The sequence below is a fragment of the Lepidothrix coronata genome, unplaced genomic scaffold (assembly GCF_001604755.1).
Source record: "Lepidothrix coronata isolate B3197 unplaced genomic scaffold, Lepidothrix_coronata-1.0 Scaffold92, whole genome shotgun sequence".
Classification (NCBI taxonomy): domain Eukaryota; kingdom Metazoa; phylum Chordata; class Aves; order Passeriformes; family Pipridae; genus Lepidothrix; species Lepidothrix coronata.
The window spans coordinates 612,826-630,523 of NW_016690272.1; the positions used below are offsets into that span (position 1 = coordinate 612,826).

The window sequence follows — 17,698 nt, forward strand, 5'->3', positions numbered from 1 at the left end:
TGTATAAAATCTGGTCAGAGAAGTGCTGATTTGAAAATGAAGAGCTGCTGCTGCAGGGTGTGCCCACACAGGGGACTGGAACAAATTAAGGGCACCGAGCTCAGTTACTGCTCCCTGAAACGATCTGAGCCCAGACGATGCACGACTGGCACGAGATCACACATCTGCTTCTGGTGCCAAGGGATTCGAGGGCTTGGTGGGTTGGCACTGACTGTGCTATGGATGCCTCCGAGCTGGGCTTTGCTTTGCAGCCCCCCTGCTGCTTCTCCACCCAACCTGCCTCCTCAGCAGCCCCGGCAGTTTGCTCTGGGGCCTGCTGTGCCCATCAGAGCCCCGGTGTCCTCTGTGCTTACAGGGCTGGCTTTAGGCTCCAAGAGCCTTATGCAAGAGCCTGGCTGAGCCCTGGGGAGCAGCAGGGGCTGGTGTGGGCCCTGAGAACAAAGCTCTCAGTCCCTGTGCACACCCAAAGGTCCAGACCTGGGCTTGTTGGTGTTTATCCTGTGTGCCACCAGCATTGCCCTTCACCATACAGACTCACTGTGCACCTTAAAACAAAGAATCTTTGCCCCAGGTACCCCCAGTCAGCTGCTCCCAACCCACCACAGCATCACTCAGCCTGTCACAAACTGTCACTGACCTTTCTGAGCAACCTGTCCTGACTTGCCAGTGTCAGCCCTCCTCACTGGAGTGTTCCATGGGGAGTAGTGAAGGCCTGGCACAAAACCCCACCACCACAGGCTTTGGGATTCACTGGTACCTCTTGCTCAGTGACTTACTTATCCCATTCTTTCACGCTGGCTCAGCTTCAGAGTCTGCCACTCTGGAAGTGCTTCTCTTTCCCATCCCTTATCCCCTCCAGCATCCTGGATTTACAGCTGGAAATCCTGCCACAGAAAGTGTTCACCAGGCTGTGCAGCAGGGAGCTAAACACTTTGTGAGGGTCGGTTCCATCCTAGTACAGATTAGTGCACAGCACAGAGCACCACAGGAGGCCTTTGGGAGGCATTTTCCAAGTCAAAAGTACAGCATTTCGTCTGTACTAAAGCTTTCAGGCCATATTTTTCTCATACAAAAGCATTCTGGCACCAAAATGCATACAAACAGCAAGGAGCCAGTAATATTAATACCAAACATGCTAAACCCTATTTATTTCACTGGAAACCATGTGTATTTCTGCAGGGAATGTAAAATTGAATTTCAAGTACAGGAAGTGCTCTGTTACTACTCTGGCACCACAATGCAGAGCTGCTTTGTTGTTTGCTCTAGAATAGTAAGCTAAGCCTGTCCAGCCAAGTGAAGCGTCAGGAAGGAGCCTTCTGATCCCCAGCACCAAAATGGATCTTGCTGGTCTCTTGTCAGCCTTCCCAAGCAAGCACTTTCCCTGCTTTATCACAGTGAACACATTACCGGCATTAAGACTCCCAGCAGAGTCTCAAATGCAATTTCTAGCCTCCCCCCAACCCTTGTCCTCCATCCAGCTCTCCTCATGGCCCACAGTCCTGCCAGGATTGCTGCCAAGAGTGCAAAAGCATGGATTAGCTTCACCCCGTGAGCCTGTGAACATATGCAAACCAGCAGAACTCCATCAAACCTCGCAGAGACACATCATGGCAAACCCCTTCCCAACAGAGCCCGAGCTCTGAGGAACCAGCATCAGGAACTGGCTAAGAAAACATCAACAAGGCACCACCCCACTCCTAAAAAAAACCAACCCCAAGATAAGAAAACCCCCCAAAGCCCAAACCAGCAACAATAAAGAGGCAAGGAGCGATCAGCCTGGTCTGACAGGATCGTCAATGCTCCTTCGTTCTGGGGACAGCAGTTTATCTCAAAGACCCTCCATTCAGCCTTTGTCCCTGCAGGCTGTGGAAAACAAGAGCCCCTGGCTGACTCCTGTCCCCTGCAGCTGAAAGCAGGGTGGGTTCCAGTCTGTGCCTCTCCAGAAAACAGCACTGGGACTAGAGAGAAAAGGCCACAGCAAAAGCTTTGTGCACCAGTACCTTTCCCCTCCTTGCCTTCCATTGTCGTACTAACCTGAAGTCACCGGTTTTATTGCCCCTCATCCCACTCCCTGTGTGTGTTCCCTACAAACTCTAACCAGCCTGCTCGTTCACACCTTGGGAAGGAGTGTTCACCAGTTTTATACACTTGCCACACTTGGGAACTTTTACGAGGCTAAAAAAGCACGAGCAAGGCACCCAGGGGGTGAAATAAGTCCTCTGCAATGAGAGCACAGCCCCCAGCTTTGAGTTCTGCTGTGAGGTAATCCATGGTACAGGCACAAATTCACCACAGTTACGTCACCTGATGATGAACATTCCATGAAAGCGGAGTTGCCAAACTGTTAGAACTGTTTTGGGTTGTTTTTTTTTTTTAAATCATAACATTAAAGCACAAGTAAAAAAATCCCACAAATACAAACTACATAATAAATAACTCATGGTGCTTTCATAAAAATCCGCTACGAAAAATTACCCAGAGCTTAATGAAAACCATGCAGGCACTGGAATCCTACACCCAGCGTGCCCTCCAAGTAGGAACAGGAACAGCCCTGCTAGTGCTGCTATGATTTAACCTGTTTATAAAGCTGGGAAAAGCTCCAGCTGCAATCCCACCTCTGTTTTTTGTGCCTTCCTGTGGTCGCAGGCGCAGAAAATAAAAAGAAATAGCAGAGCAGGAGTGAAGCAGCAACACCACACAACACCTTTACTCTTCCCGGTGCTGGGTGTGGTGGCAAACCCCTCATTGCCCGGTGCCCCTCACCTGAAAGCTGTTGGGAGGCCAATTGCAGCAGGGATGAGTTGGTGGGGTGGTGTGAGGAGTTTGGAATTCATGGGCTGTGCTCAGATCCCAAAACAAGTCACCCTGACACTGCTGTGTCACACTGAACACGTGGCTTCATCCCAACGGTGAGCACGGAACCTCTTCTGCACCTGGGATGTGACAGATAACACACACTGGGAAATGGGATCGAGTTCTGCTCTCTACTGTGTGTAATCTGCCCACCTAATTTGCATAATTATCCCGATATCCCACGTGCTCCAGGTTCTATCATCTGAAACCCATGGTCTGTACAAACCACTTCCATCTGTATCTCCACGGAAGAATTTCTTTCTTGCCCATCCCGTTGATTTCTCTGTTTCTGCAGCAGAAAGCACAGTTTCTGTGAGACTCTCCAATGCATTGTCCTTTGGTTTTGTTTTGTTTTTTTTTTTTGGCTTTTATAACCAAGAATACATTGCAATTAGCCAAAGTTCTTGGGGGCAACTGAAACATGTGGATAATAAAACTCAGAAATGCAAACTCTCCTTCAGTCCCTTCCACAGAGCCCCCAGAAGCAGCACTTTTGTCTGTAAATGCCTTATTGAAAGCCAAGCCCTGCAGTGACACTAAAAGACTCCAACCAAACACATGTCCCAAACTAATTAATTCCCCCTTGCACTGGGCAGACAAGGAAACCCCAAGGGCAGCCTTCAGATCTGTTCTGGTGCCTGAATAAAAGAAAAAGGAAAAAGGAAAAGCTCTCACACCCTTACTGACACCATTTCGTACTCTACAGATGCAGCTTTTCCTGGTTCAGTGGAATTACCCACTTCCAAATGAAGGTCACAGAGCTTTTCCTTTTTCCTTTTCCCCTTCCCTTTTTAACCTGCTCACGGCTGGAAAACTCGGTGCCAGAGGAGATTAGAGTAACAAAGCTCACAGGCTTCGAATCAAACCACAGACTTCACCTTGCTCTAGTTCATCTTCCATCAATAACAGCTGAAGCTGCACAGAAAAATCCACATCACTTCAAGGCTTTTTAGAATTCGAGAGGTGCAGACAGCCCAGGAAAAATAATGGTGAAAGCACTGCAGCAATTACTCAAATGCTGCTAAAATACTCGGTCAATGCATGGAGAAAATCCCCATGGAAAATATACAGGTATATATGGGAATAAATCCCATAAAGGAAGAGCAAAATTTGCTTCAGGAAAATAGAAGAAATCAAATTTATGGGTAGACTTTTGGATAAATGTGTGGATAAAATGGGCATGGTTAAAATGGCAAGTATAGAAATGAAAAAAAAAAACCAAAAACATAAAAGAGGGAAGAAATAAGTGTTCTTGTAGTTTTAGTATCTCTTATTTCCACAAGTCATAAAGTGAAAGCTTTAGATGTTGGACACTTGAGATGCTTTTAAGATTAGATAATTTAGCTAAGAATCCTTATTACATGAAAAGCAATGGCATGTGCTTATTGTTAGATAATTACATTAGGAATGGCCTCTCAGGCAGAGGGGATTCTCAGGAAACAGCCTTACATTTGTGTAAAACCTCCCAATGCCAAGGGAGAAGATAAGCCTTATAAAAGGAAAGAAAATGACCTAAATAGGAAGAGCTTCACAAGTTCCTGCAGGAGCTCAGCATCCCTGAGGGCAGGAAAATGAGGATAACTCAGGATTCAGTGCTTGACTTCAAGCACTTCTTCGTGTTTGCATTTCTCTTCTGTTTGAGCTTTGACTAAAGCACAGGGAAGTCCCTGAAGTGTAACATATTTAACCAAAAAACCTCATCAATAAGTAATTGCCAACAATCTCAAACCAAGCAGTATTTTAACTTGTGACCTTTCATGCAAAAGTCACATTTAGCTCTGTCTGTTGAACTGAAGGAAAAGGCCTTTGCTCCACAGGTTTCCAGAAACTTGAGCTCGGGGTTCTCTTTGAGGTCAGACTTACACCACAATTCTAGAATTTCCTTTCAAAGGTAGACTTATTCCCTAAAAAACAACCCCTCCCAAATGAAAATTTATGAAAACAAACTGGAAAAGTTGTATCAGGTTTACTAAAGTGAAAATATTGATAGCTGTTGCAGCTGTAAGACAATTACAAAACAGGGGGATGGAAGAATTAAAGCCTAAACAAAAGAGTAATTAATAATAAGAATTAAAGCCTAAACAAAAGAGTAATGAATAACAAGACTGTTTAACCATTTGCCAATATCCTTTAAACTACTCAAACATCTGCAAAATTATCCACCTGGAAGAAATTAAAGGTAATGTAAAAACTATTGCTTTGCCAACGGCTGAAAGCTCATCTGCTCACGTTTTTTTGCCTCTTTTTTTGTTTATAAATAGATAAATAAATTTAGAAACGCAGCAATAGGTCAACAGCGACGTTCGCCACTAAGAAGTCAGATATTCCCAAGATTTTGGCATTTCAGAATTCCTTATTTTTGTGCATATGAGTGGAACCCACTGGAGTGAAGAGAGCTGGGCACTGACATAAAGAATTCAGTGGAATGCAGAGACTGGAAAGGCCTTGACAAAATTTACCAGTCAGTATTTATATTTTTTAATATATTTATATATATATATGTATAAAGCAATGACCCAAGAACGTGTCAAAATGTCTGAAATAGCAACTTGTTCACAGAAAACAGAAAAAATAAGCAATAATTTCTCTGTGACTCAGACAGGGATCATTTCCTGCTTTATCTCTTGTGTTGTTAACAACCACAACTCCAGTTTGCCCTGACAACAACGGGCACAACGTGACAATATCGGGCAGTCCCCTGTGAGGGGATAAAATGGCCATGAACATCTTTTTAAAAGGATGAGGAGATATCAAAGAGTTTTGGTTGTTTTGGAGGTTTTTCACTTACCAGTGACACACCAGTGTCACACACCTCCCAATTCATCCAGCATTGGGAGGGAAATAAATGTCAATACTGGGAAAAACTTCCCAGTCCCTGAGCAGTGTAACAGGCGAGGACAGAGAGAGAAATTACCTTCATTTTAGTGGAGAAACGTGCCACAACCAGCAGCCCTGCAAACCCCCCAATAATGGAGTGTTCATGTAAACCTTCTTACCTGTAGCCTTGTAAATCATTTCCCAATTCTTTCGCCGCAGGGTATTTACAGCATTACCGAGTTACAAATTATCCCTGTTCCCACGAAGGCCCGGCGAGTGACCAGCGTTTTAATTAGAATTAGAGCACCAGGTACAACAGCCAACAGGGCACACGCGAGGTATCGTTTGCTGCACACCGTCCCTGCACTCTGGGCGCGATAAAATGGGGGGTAACGGGAATTTTCCATCACCCGGGACCATCCTTGTAAAAACTGAATGCATAAGCCCAGCTGTGCTGTGACACTGTGACAGAGGCAATATAACAGCTGGGGGAGTCTCTGGGGGGCGCGGGGCCATGTCCCATCGCATCCCGGTTATCCCCAAACACAGGGAAGCCGCAGCCTGGCTGAGCAACCTGTAGCCGTGCTGGGTGACTCTGCCCTCGGCAGGTTCCCTCGGGCTTCGGGGAGTGCCGAGCACTGCAGTTACTAATTCCTTCTGTTCCAGTGGTGCGGGGTGCCCACGCCCGGGATTCCGCGGGACGATTGATGGAGCGGGACGATGGAGCGGGATGATGGAGCGGGACGATGGAGCGGGAGATGCTGCCGCCAGCCCACCTTCCCCGGCGGTGCCCACCCCTCCTGCTGCCGCGCGGGCCCGGCGCCCACCTGCGCCAGGTAAGCCCGCCGTGCCGAGCGGCTGCCGGGCCTCCTTCCCGCCCGGCGGATTCCAGGGAATGCCGCGAGGGCGGCCCCGGTGCGGGCGGTCCCGCCCCGTGACGCCGGTGGCCATCGCGGCCGCGCCGCCGGCCATGGCGGCGGAGGAGGAGGACGACGTGGAGTGGGTGGTGGACACGATCGCCGGGTTCCTGCGGGGGCCCGCCTGGTCCATCCCCATCCTGGAGTTCATGGAGCACAACTGCGAGGGTGAGCGCCGGGCCGGGCGGGCGGGCCGGGCGGGTCCCCGATCGCCCCGCGGGCTCTGTCCCCGCTCCGCGGTGTCCCCCCGGTGCCCGGGGCTCTGCGGGAACGGGCGCGGCCCCCGCCGGGCGCTCCCGGGGCCCGCGCCGGCCCCCGAGCCAGCCCCGTGCCAGGACTCGCATCCATTAGATCGTCCTGGGATTACGGCGGGAGCTTACGGCTGACACCGGGCGAGAGCTGCGCCCCGCTCGGCCTCCAAGGCTTTCCCAGAGCCGCGGGTTTTCCGTGGGAAACCGGGCAGGACAGCCAAAAGCGCCGCCTGGCCGGTGGGACAGAGGAGGAGAAGGCCCAAAGTTAAGTTCCTGCAGTTATGTGAACGTTTTCAGTTCAGAGGTGAGAAGCCCTAAATTAGTACCTCCCAGAAATGACAGTCAGCACTAAAAATCAATGGGTACCAGTCGTGTGTTGTAGTTGGTCCTGTGCATGAGTTTAGCTCGGAAGCAACTCCAGTTAAACCTGCTTTTCTTCCTCAAGAAGGAAAGGAGGGAATCAAGGAAGAACTTGGGGAACAGCCTGGAAAAGTGGAAGTCCAGGCAGTGAGGGGGACCTGGGATCACCCTGTAGCCCGGGGAGACCTGTACAGGCGTGTCTGTAGTGAGGGAAGGAGGAAACACTTCCTGATGTAGAGATTTGGCTAAATTACTTCTGCTGCTCACAGAACAATTTCTCCTGCCCAAAGAACACCTGGAGCCTTATGGGACCAAAATAGAGACAATCTGGGCAAGTCTGAAAGCAGTGCCTAAACCCTTTGGAAACCGAAAGAAGCTTTAATTTGCGATTATTGACAAAAATTGCTTCTCAGTTACCCGGAATCATCTCTACTCCTCCCAGGCTTTACCTGAGGCATGGTCATCGTGGGGCCCGTACACCTTGCCCTACTACAGCAGGAAATGAGGGAGGGAAAGCTGCTGGAGGTGGGAAGGGATAGGGCAATCCAGCCTGGAAGCGTTCTCCTGGGAAGCCTGCCTGAAGTTGGCGAAGCGCTGCGGTCTCATGCGAAGGGTGTAGGTTTAGGTGTCCAGGGAATTGATTTATCCCTCTCGGGAGCGATGATCTCTCTTTAGAAGGTTGAGGGGAATTTGCAGGCAGTAAGAAGATTGTGGGCCCGCTGTAATTTTCCAGGGCTGGGATGGGGCCTTCTGCTGGGCTGATCCCACTGCTGCCCTTGCACCCACAGACTTTGTCAGGGCACAGTTCTTCACGTTGCCAAAACATTCGGTCTTTGGGCTGGACAAGCAAATTAGCAACGTTTTCATCAACTGACAATAATTTGTGATTGCTCAAAAATACCATGTGAATTTTGGCAAGTCGGTGTGTAAGGAATTCATTTTGGAACTGTAGTTGCTTGGGCCCAGTCCTTGCACTTCAGCTTGTAAATGATCATAATGGTTTTCTATCTCTTCCTGGCTGTTTTCTTTCCCTCTCCCATGATTTCTTATGGCTGCACCGATTTCCTTTGATGTGGAACTGCACTTGAGTCGATGGGTGTGTATTTAGGGCAAGAAGGCTTTCTAGTTTTACTCAGATGTTCCAAGGTGCTCACTGAAACATCATTTGGGCATAAATAAGATTGGTAATAGCTGTGAGCACCAGCAGATAAAGGTACAAAAGCAATAAACAGCCCTTGTGGCCTGGGACTCCCTCCCAGCACAGAACCACCTCACCAGCCCGTGACTCAAACCAAACTTGACTTGAGCTCATCCCATTTGAGGGGTTCTGGGCAGGATTTTCAGTTTTACCAGGAAAATGGTGAGCTTGTCTCCCGGGATATCAGGGTCCCCTGGCTTGTCGTGACAGGGTGGTTCTTCATATCTTTGGTGCTGTTGGGCAACCAGAGGCTCTGTGCCAAAACCCTAAAGGAACAATGACTGTGTGATTTAAGAGCCCTGACTCAATGAAATCCAAGGTCTCCGTTCCAAGCGCTCCTAATGCCACTTAGCCGGGAGGAGATGCTGACTGCAGCTCCCTGCACGTGGCACTGAACTTCATCCCAGCGTGTCCTGAGCCTGAGGACAGAGCACAGCCCTGTGTCACCCAGGACAAAGGGAACAGAGAAGCCAGAGGGGAAGGTTGGGGTCTGCAAAGGGCTGTGAGGGATCCCCGGAGGGGAGGAGGTGCAGGAGGCAACAGGGGCTGTCAAATGTCTCCACCCTCTCGGCTTTGGGAATGTGGTGGTTGCCATGGGAGTAAGATTTGTACAACATTTCCTGCCATTTGAACTTATTATTAGATATTTTAAAATAATTCGATTTTTATTTTTTTTAATTTCTTCGTTAAAATCGTCGCCTCGTGCAAAAAAAACCAAAAGCGCCGTTGCTGTTCCAGATTCTGATTAAAAAGCAAGTTTTCTTTGCTTATTATGAGGCCTGAAGTGTGTGATTGGATTTCTCTCCCTGCACTTGCTGGGAGGGGTTAGGAAGTGGTGGCAGTGCCTCCTGCTTTAGGAACTGCCACCTCCTCCAGGCTCAGGGCACTCCCAGCCGGGAAAGGCCTCGGAGGAGCTCACAAAGTCATCCCAGATGTGGGTGAAGGTCACACTAATTCCATGGGCATCACCCCCATCAGGGATGTCACCTACGTGTGAAGATTAAACCACCCTCGTCCACCAGTTCCAGCAGAATTCCCGTATTCCTCCAGCCACTTCAAAGGATGCTCCCGGGAAGTGACTTGTCTGACACGGAGTGGCTAATCCTGAAGGGGATTGAGGCAGCCTTATTTCTAAGCCTCTGCTTTAATTGCCAGGTTTTACATTACCTCTCTTCTTTGTTGGCATGAAAAAAATGTAAATTAACCCCCCCCCCCAAAAAAAAAAAACCCTTAGTTTTCAGCTTCCCTGGCATTCTGCTCCTTCCACCTCCTCTGCAGCGTGGAGGTCGTGAGCCTGATAGTTCCACCCAGGAGTTCTTGAGATGGGTTTATACAAACAGGATTAAAACAGAACTTCACCACATTTCCTCCTTGGGTTTGCCTGGTTTTATGCAGGCAGGGGCTCATTTTCCTGCATCACCTTGGCTAAAAGACTGACATTTAAAAAAACTCGGTTTAAGTCATTAATTAACACATCCTCCATGTAAACAGATGGAGAGAGAGAAATTCCCTGCCCTGTGTGTCATCTGCCACCTTGGAACACCCCTCCACAGGTTCCTGTGGTAGTTCCTCTATTCAATCTTAATTTTTAGTGAATGTAGCTGCTCAGTCCTCAACTTACAAGTCTATCAGGAAGATACATTTCCCCAATATTAAATCATGACACTTAATTACATTAAATTACCAAGAGCACACGCTTGGCCTGAGTGTGGGGAAGAAACACATGACTATAATAAATCATTAATCATATTTTCATGTGATTAAACATGTTGAATATATTCCCTTGTAAAGGCTAATGTCTCTGTTTAAGGCATCAGTTAATTTGTGGCGCTGTGTACACTGACTGGAAAATGTTTCTTCCTCCCTCCCCCCCCCAGTTTTTGATGATGAAGAAGAAAGCAAGTTGTCTTACACAGAGATTTATCAGGAGTACCAAGCTCTGGTGAGCATCATTCACTGTTGGGGGGAAATTTCTAAGAAAGCCGATTTAAAATGTTAAATTAGCGTTTAGCTGAACTTCTCATTGGGTTATCTTTGTTATTTAGAGTTTCCTAACGTTGCTTGTTCTTTAGAAATCCTTTGAGCTCTAGTTGTCCTTTGTGCTTTCATGCTTAGGCACTAGATAGGTAGAAAAGAGACTGTGACACACTCATATCTTACTCTGTGCTACCTTTTTAATTAAAATTAACATATCTACCAAGCTTATAAATACAGTCTTGAAGGCAGTGATGTTATTTTCTGTCAAGTTAAAATGACAAAGAGCAGGAAGTCTGAGAACACACACAACCTGTATTTTGTTCACTGGGGAGTCTGGGAAATCTTCTGACTTAAATTTCAATTGGCAGAAAGAAATGACAGGATTTTTTTTGGAGCTTAAATGCCTATAAACCAATGCATGCAGATTTCCAAAACACTCTTTTTGTGACGAGGCCTGGGAATGCTCGATGTTAAAAAGCATCAGCTGGATAAACAGGAGGCAACATCCATCAGAAAAAATGAGTTGCACTGTTGTAACGATTCTCCCGTGAGTTTAAAAAGCACCCCAGCAGAAAAGAACGTGCAGTGATGACAAAAATTCACGTGGTTCTTAGGGAAAAAGCTGACAGAGTGAGGCTTGTCCTTCCTTACAGGTGGAGAGGTTGCTAGAGGACTATCTCAAAGAGGTTGGAATCAATGAGGAGAAGTTTCAAGAGGCTTTTTCATCCCCACTTGCAAAGACTCACACCTCACAGGTATTTGCCTTCCTCAAGCAAACAGATTAATTCTCAGCTTTATGATTTAGATTTAATTCTTAGCTTTATGTTTGCACTAGTACAGCTGGGGGGAGATGGAGCTTGGAAAAGCTTTCTTGTTAAAACTGTAATTTTCAAATGGCTTACAGCTGCAAACTTACACTGGGAAACCCAGCTTTGTCATAATATTATTGTAGACACGTTCATCTAAAGGCATGACCCACCAAATTCTTTTCCTGACTATTACTGTGTGTCTGGAAAAACAGACAGGTAGGAGAATGAAATATTAGACTCTTCAGAACGTGAGTGTCAGTGTAACTGCAGGCAGCCTGAGCTGGCTGTGGTTCCTGCAGGGTCTGATTTTGGTGTGTTTTCCCCCCCAGGCCATCCTGCAGACAGTGTTGGCAGCAGAGGATTTTAGGCTATTTAAAAAAATGATGGTGCAGAAAAACATTGAAATGCAACTGCAAGCCATTCGGATCATCAAAGAGAGGAATGGTGAGAAGGGGTGAAGGGGGGGTCCCTTCAGGGTTTCAGAGTTCTTTTGGGGGCTGTTTAATCCGGTCAAAATGAGTGTGGAACTGTGGTTCTGTCCCAGCTCAGGTCACTGGGAAACATTCAGTTGGTGTTACTGGGACTGGGATTTCAATCCTCGGTCCTTGGCTTGCATTCCCAGTGCCAGCTGCCTGTGTTTATAAACTTAACACATTTTTCACTTCTGCTTGTCTAAGTCTCTCTGTGAGACTTGACTGAGTTGTTGGTCACAGAATTTTGGTGACAATTGTGGGTGTTGGAGCAATGAGTTCCTCAAACATGCCAGTACAGATAATTTGAATTCTGCTGAACTGCCTGCTGTGCTTACTCTGCACTTCACCCTGAAAAATCCACAGGGAAACCAGGAGCTAAAGCCTTCCCCATGCTAATGCACACCTGAAAAAGGAGATAAGGAAGATAATCCACACCGGGCTTTGCTGCTCTGCTGATGTTCCTGAAAGGATTTTCATCTCCCTGCTCCTTTCTTCCATGTCTGTAGTGTCACCATTTGGGTTTGCCTCCTGTTTCTCAGGGAATCATTTTTAAATGTCCCCTTCCATCTAACAGCTAAATTTGGGAGTGGTTCAGTTGGCCAGCACAGAGCTTGGCTTTACCTGGCATGTCCCAACTTCCATAGGCAGGAACTTTTGCCTTTTTGCTGCCAGGACCTCCAGGATCAGCCAGGACCCCTTTGGAAACAGTTACAGAGAGGAAGGATTAGATGGCTTTGGGTTTGTGGATGTGGTTTTCTTGTGTTTGCTTTTTTTTTGGATATTTTTTTTTTCTTCTCTCTGCCCATTGAAGCACAAAATCATTTCCTTTACAGCAAGACATAATTTTTTTCCCCTATTTTTTTTTTCCAGGTGTGTTGCCCGAGTGTCTGACAGAGGGCTCTGATGTGTTCAGTGAGATCGAGCAAGAAGAAATGAAAATACTCAAGGAGGTTCTCAGGTGAGAAACAAATCCCTCCTGCTTTGGGTGTTTTGTTAAAACAAGAAATAAAGGGCTGTAGGACCTGACTCTTCCAGCCTTTCCCAGGAAACTGCCTTCATCTTCCTGATGGCAGGAGTGTTCTTGTCAAAATCCTGCTGAACAAATTATATCCTCAAAAGCCCCCACTCCCTGTTCACAGGTGTAGAAACAAATCCAGGTTGTATTGGATGGTGCTGCTTTCCCTCTCCATCCTGGAAATACTTCCCTCCCTGTCTTTAAACCAGGGATAGAAAAGCCCTGGGAATTCCTACACAGTTATTTTTGCACAGGGAAAGAGGGCAGAGGGGTTTGTGTGCTTCTCCCAATTATTAACTTCTATTAAGAGTGTGTTTTCACTGAAGTGATGGAAATATTTTGGATACTAATAAATATCCGTATCCAAATAGTCCTGGAATATTTAAGCAGTGCTAAATTTACCTAAAAATCACTAACACCAAACGAGTTCTGAGTATTTACTTGTGCTCTGTGTTACAGAAAATCCAAGGAAGAATATGACCTAGAGCAGGAAAGAAAGAGGACTGAGGAGGTGAGTACCTGACCTTTTTGAGTAAGTTAGGAGTTAGAATTAAGGAATACCCCGACATTCCTGTCCTGGCTGTGACTGGATCACTCCAAGTGTGCCATCAGGACACGTATCCCATGACAGCCACGTTCCCCCCTCAGTCCCTGAATCCTAAAATCCTGGGAGCAGATGTCAACCTTTGAGGCCCAGAGAACGTGGGAATTACTGATATTGTCAGGATCAAAGAGACTTCAAAGCACGAGCTGCCTGGGGATGACAGCATCCCTAATCCTGCAGGAATTACCTCCAGGACCCCTTCAGGGACAGGAGAGTTTTCATGGAGTGCCCACGGCGCTGCCAGAACTAATCCCCAGCACCCAGAAACCCCCTCCAGGAGCCCAGCCCTGGGTGTCCTGCAGAGCCAACCACGTGGAAAAGGGGATTGGAGTCATGGCAATACCCCCCCTGCCCTGGGAAAGCAGGCAGCTTTATCCAGGGATAGCAGTATTCTTCCTAAAAGAGCCAGGTTGTGATAGTGTTCAGTGATGCATTTGTTGTTTGGAGGGTGTTTTAGTACAAAATAATTCCATATTCTAGTGACTGCTGAGGGGCTCTGGTGTGGATTAGATGGTTGATGAACAGTGTAGACGTTTTCTGGGCAAATCCCAGCTGGCTTAACTGCTCCAAGAGGTGGACTGGGGTGTTTGTAAGGTAAAAGAACACAGCTTTACCTGGAAGTTCTTCTGGGAGCTTTCCTAGTGTGGCCAGCTGGATGCCTGCAGTGCCTACAGCCAGGGGCTGTAACACCTGGTTTGGTTTCCTTGATTTCTGATTTCAGGCACAAGCTAAACTCAGAGCACCAGATGCCACCCACAGTTCTCCAGGGAATTCGAGAGGAGCTGTCAAAGTAAAGGAGTCCACAGAGGGAGCTGAGGGTGCTGCAGAAACTGCCAGATGTCCCCCAGGTAATTTTAGGGGGTGTGAGGGGGGTGTGCAATGCTGAGTGTGCAATATGAGCTGGGGTTTAAATTATACAAGAGCCCACTCGTGCCAAGATTTTCAGGCTGTGAGTAAAACACCCCAGCTCTGAGCAGGGTGTTGGCACAAAGTGCCCTGCAGGAATCCCTCCCAACCCAGGGCCTTTAAGTATTCCAAGATGTTCCAAGTCTTCTCCAAGGAGGAGAAATAGAGGAGTCCAACTGACTGTGCTTGTGCCACCATAAGAACAGCAAGTTCCCTGCAAGCAACTCTGAATCATCCACTCAAAAAGCTCCGCCCTCTCTCCCTTTATACACCGAATTTACACATTGAATTTACAATTGCACACCAGTTCTTGACAGCAAATATTTCTGAAGGAACCAGCCTTCAGCTGTTAAGGGTCACTCACAGCCCACCAAACTGAATCCTTCTGCCTTTGGCTCAGATTTTAGTTACTCATTTTAATCTTTTCACCGTTACTTTTATGGGTTTGGGTGGGACTGTGACACTTTCCAGCTTAAAGCTGTAATGGATAGACTCACACTGAATGAACAAACTGGTATTTCCCCACCTGTTTTCTTGCACACATATGAACACCTTCAGGCAGACAGGACAGCACAGTCACAGGGCTCTTCATTAATAATAAAAGAATAGCAGGAGCAGCACCTCACCTCACCTGGGAGGAGTTCTGGCTGAGAGGAGTCTCAGGAAAGTTCTGGAACACCCCCTGCTCCCCTGTCTGGTGACTGGAGAGGCTTTGGCTCCCACCTCAGGAAAAAAGGGGAGAAATGTGCCTTTTTTTTTAAAGTTTTCCATTTCATGAGAAGACACATCTGGATAGTGGAAGAAACACTGATTTGTTGTTTTTGTCTCATTTCTCTTCTTTCCAATGTCTCTGTAAAATTCCTTAGAGGGATCTCATAAATCTCCGAAGGAAGACCTAAAACCAGCCTGCCCAGTACAAAAAGGAACTGAAAACTTACCTCAGCCCTCCTGTGCCAAGGGGAAGGAAGACACTAAGAAGAGGCCTGGGAAACACTCAGAGAGCACAGCACAGAAAGCTGGGGGAAAAGGGCCTGTAAGTCTAAACCAAACAAGAACAAACCCCAAACGTGGAACTGCAGGGCCAAGAGCAGGATTGCACGTGGAATATACACTTAAGACAGTGTTGTTTCTGTTCTTGGAATCAGGGTGCTTTGGGTTAGTTTAATTTTCTTCTAAAACCAGCGTGCAAACACTTTTGATGATATTCCCAGGTTAATTAGCAGAGTTCAGCTCGTGATTCTGCTTTCAGAGCAGGATTCAGCCTCAGTGCCATGATAATTTCTTAGGAGACAGCTCTGGCTTGAACACTCAGCTCGGGTTTGTTCTCAGCTGACAGTTTTGGAGGCAGATAGGGAGTAAGTGCTTTTCTTGCACAGGGCATTGATACCAAAATTTAATTTCAACACGTGGTTTAAATCTTTCCTCCCCCCAGAGTTTATCAGAAACCGAACAACAGGAGCTGAAGCAACGTGAGGAATATCTGAAGAAAAAAAGAGACCTGCTGCTGGCCACGAAGAAAGAGTCCAAAACCAGGGCACCAACCCCCCCAACCACAGACCAGAAGGAGGAGGAGACACCCAGACAGGTGAAGCACTCCCACACTTCAGTCACAAACCCCCAGGACAGGTGTTGATGCTGCTGCTGGACAGTGGGGCAGGGTCAAAAACAGCAGGTGGGGGAAGGAGAGAGGAAATATTTCCAGTATTTTCACTGGGTTTGCAGAAGCTTTGGGCTGGGAGTTTCAGTGATCAGTTGGCACTGGTTTGGCTTCAGGACCACCAAACCCTGGTGATTCATCTCAGTTTATGAGTGGATAAAATGCCTGTTTGCTCTTAGTCTGTGTCCTGGTTGGGCTCCCCCAACCCTCAGGGATGTTTTTGCTGATGAAATGGCAAAGGCAGGGCGGTGTCAGGAGCCCCTTTCCCCCTCTGCTCCCTGTTCCCTGCCAGGGAAGCTGCTCATGGCCTGTCCTTTTCCCTTTGTTTAGGAAGTGTCAGAAGAGAAGCAGAGGTTGCTCCAGAAGAGGAAGATGCTGGCAGAGAAACTAAAAGAAGAGGTTATTAATAAGCGATAGCTTCAAGAGCTCCCTGCAGGCCCCAGGAACAGAAGGGTGTTCTTAGAACAAGTTCTGTCATCACTGAGTGAGGGGGTTTGGTTTCCAGTCTCACCCTTTAGCTTTATAGAACTCTCAGACAAGCAGCTCCGTCCTTGGTAAATCAGTATTTCGGTTACACTGACACACAGCACGAGCTCTCCTTTTCCAAGCGCTGGGAATTCCCTGGCTGTGCAGCAGGGAGGCCCTGGGACACCCTGCAGTGCCCAGGCCTGGCTCGGCCTCTGCAGAGCCTGGAGAAGGGAAGCAGAGATGGAGAGCAGGTGAAGTCATTCCTATGGCAACAAGTCAGAGCTAGACATTGTAACTTTGGCATTTTTAACAGTACAGGACTTGGTCCCTTTATTAGCCCGTTATAAAACCACTCTTTGGCAGCTGTGCAACGTAATAAAGTCCAATTCCCCAAGGAAGTGCAACCTTGGCCACCTCATTTTTAAGAAAGGTAGTGCAGCTTAGGGGTAGAACTCCAGCTCACAGCCTTTTACAGACTGCTGGGGCACTTTGCCAGCCCCAGGGCCCAAGTTTGCTACAAACACAACTTAAATTAAAGGAATTGCTTCAGTTGCAAAGTCGGGGCTGTCCCCAGCAACTCCCTTCAAGAGTAGGAGAAATCTTTTTAAATCCTTTACTGGTTTGGCCTTGAGACACTGGAAGTGGGGGGAAGAGACCCCCCTTTGCCCAGGGCATCACACCCCTGACTGCCCCAGCAACCCACAGGAAAAGAGACAAACTCACCTGGTCAGGTTCCACGTAATTTTTATTAAAATAGCATTTATAACTGGTACAGTTGGCAGGTGCTCTGTTCTCCTCCAGAAAGGGGGGTAGTGGGAGGGCCCCAGGCAGGGGAACACACGGGGCTGGGGGAACCAGCACTGAGGGGTGACAGCCCCAGGCAAAGCCACCACAGAGTGCCGGGTGTCACCTCCTGGGACTGCAGGGTGGCTTCAGTGGGACGGCTCATGCCATTTGGATCCTGGAAAAACTCGTGACATCCTTGGTGTTGCTGTAAAAAAACCTCCTGCGGGTCTGTTTGTGAAGCTCCTGCCGGCACTTCAGCGAGGCCTTGGGGGTGAGAGCAGGGTCAGGGCTGAGCTGGGGTGGCTGTTCCAGAGGCTCAGGACACGCAGGTCACTCCAGGGGTGCAGAAGGTGAAGGCACATCCAGTGCAGCTGCTGCTCCGTGGCCGGGCAGTTGCTGAGGAAGTTCCTCTTCCCTGGGGAAGCAAAGCCAGAGGCAGGTGGGGATGGTGAGGCTGCAGCTCCACTTTCCCATCAAATGCTTCCTCAGAGCCGGAGCTGCTCCATCCCACGGGTGGAAACAAGGAGTCCCAGCTGGGGGGCTGGAGCCCTCAGGGGCAGCACCACTGGCCTCAGGTCCATCCAGGAGCTCACACCTTCCCACAGGG

At 47.9% G+C, this 17,698-nt stretch overlaps 1 protein-coding gene across 1 annotated transcript; it reads left to right on the top strand.

Moving 5' to 3' along the window:
• The first annotated feature begins 6,610 nt into the window (after positions 1-6,610).
• Positions 6,611-17,696, top strand: CFAP36 (cilia and flagella associated protein 36). The gene is made up of 10 exons (XM_017821786.1): positions 6,611-6,755; positions 10,274-10,338; positions 11,027-11,128; positions 11,512-11,626; positions 12,526-12,613; positions 13,130-13,181; positions 13,996-14,122; positions 15,047-15,213; positions 15,613-15,765; positions 16,168-17,696. The coding sequence occupies exons 1-10, from the start codon at positions 6,641-6,643 to the stop codon at positions 16,252-16,254; spliced, it is 1,071 nt and encodes a 356-aa protein (XP_017677275.1). The 5' UTR covers positions 6,611-6,640; the 3' UTR covers positions 16,255-17,696.
• The last annotated feature ends 2 nt before the right edge of the window (positions 17,697-17,698 follow it).

What these genes read in the sequence shown, in the direction of transcription:
- CFAP36 (XM_017821786.1), top strand. Translation starts at nt 6,641, where the DNA reads ATGGCGGCGGAGGAGGAGGACGACGTGGAGTGGGTGGTGGACACGATC. An exon ending in CATGGAGCACAACTGCGAGG is followed by an intron (nt 6,756 to 10,273) that starts GTGAGCGCCGGG and finishes TCCCCCCCCCAG; the next exon opens with TTTTTGATGATGAAGAAGAA. An exon ending in AGGAGGAGACACCCAGACAG is followed by an intron (nt 15,766 to 16,167) that starts GTGAAGCACTCC and finishes CCCTTTGTTTAG; the next exon opens with GAAGTGTCAGAAGAGAAGCA.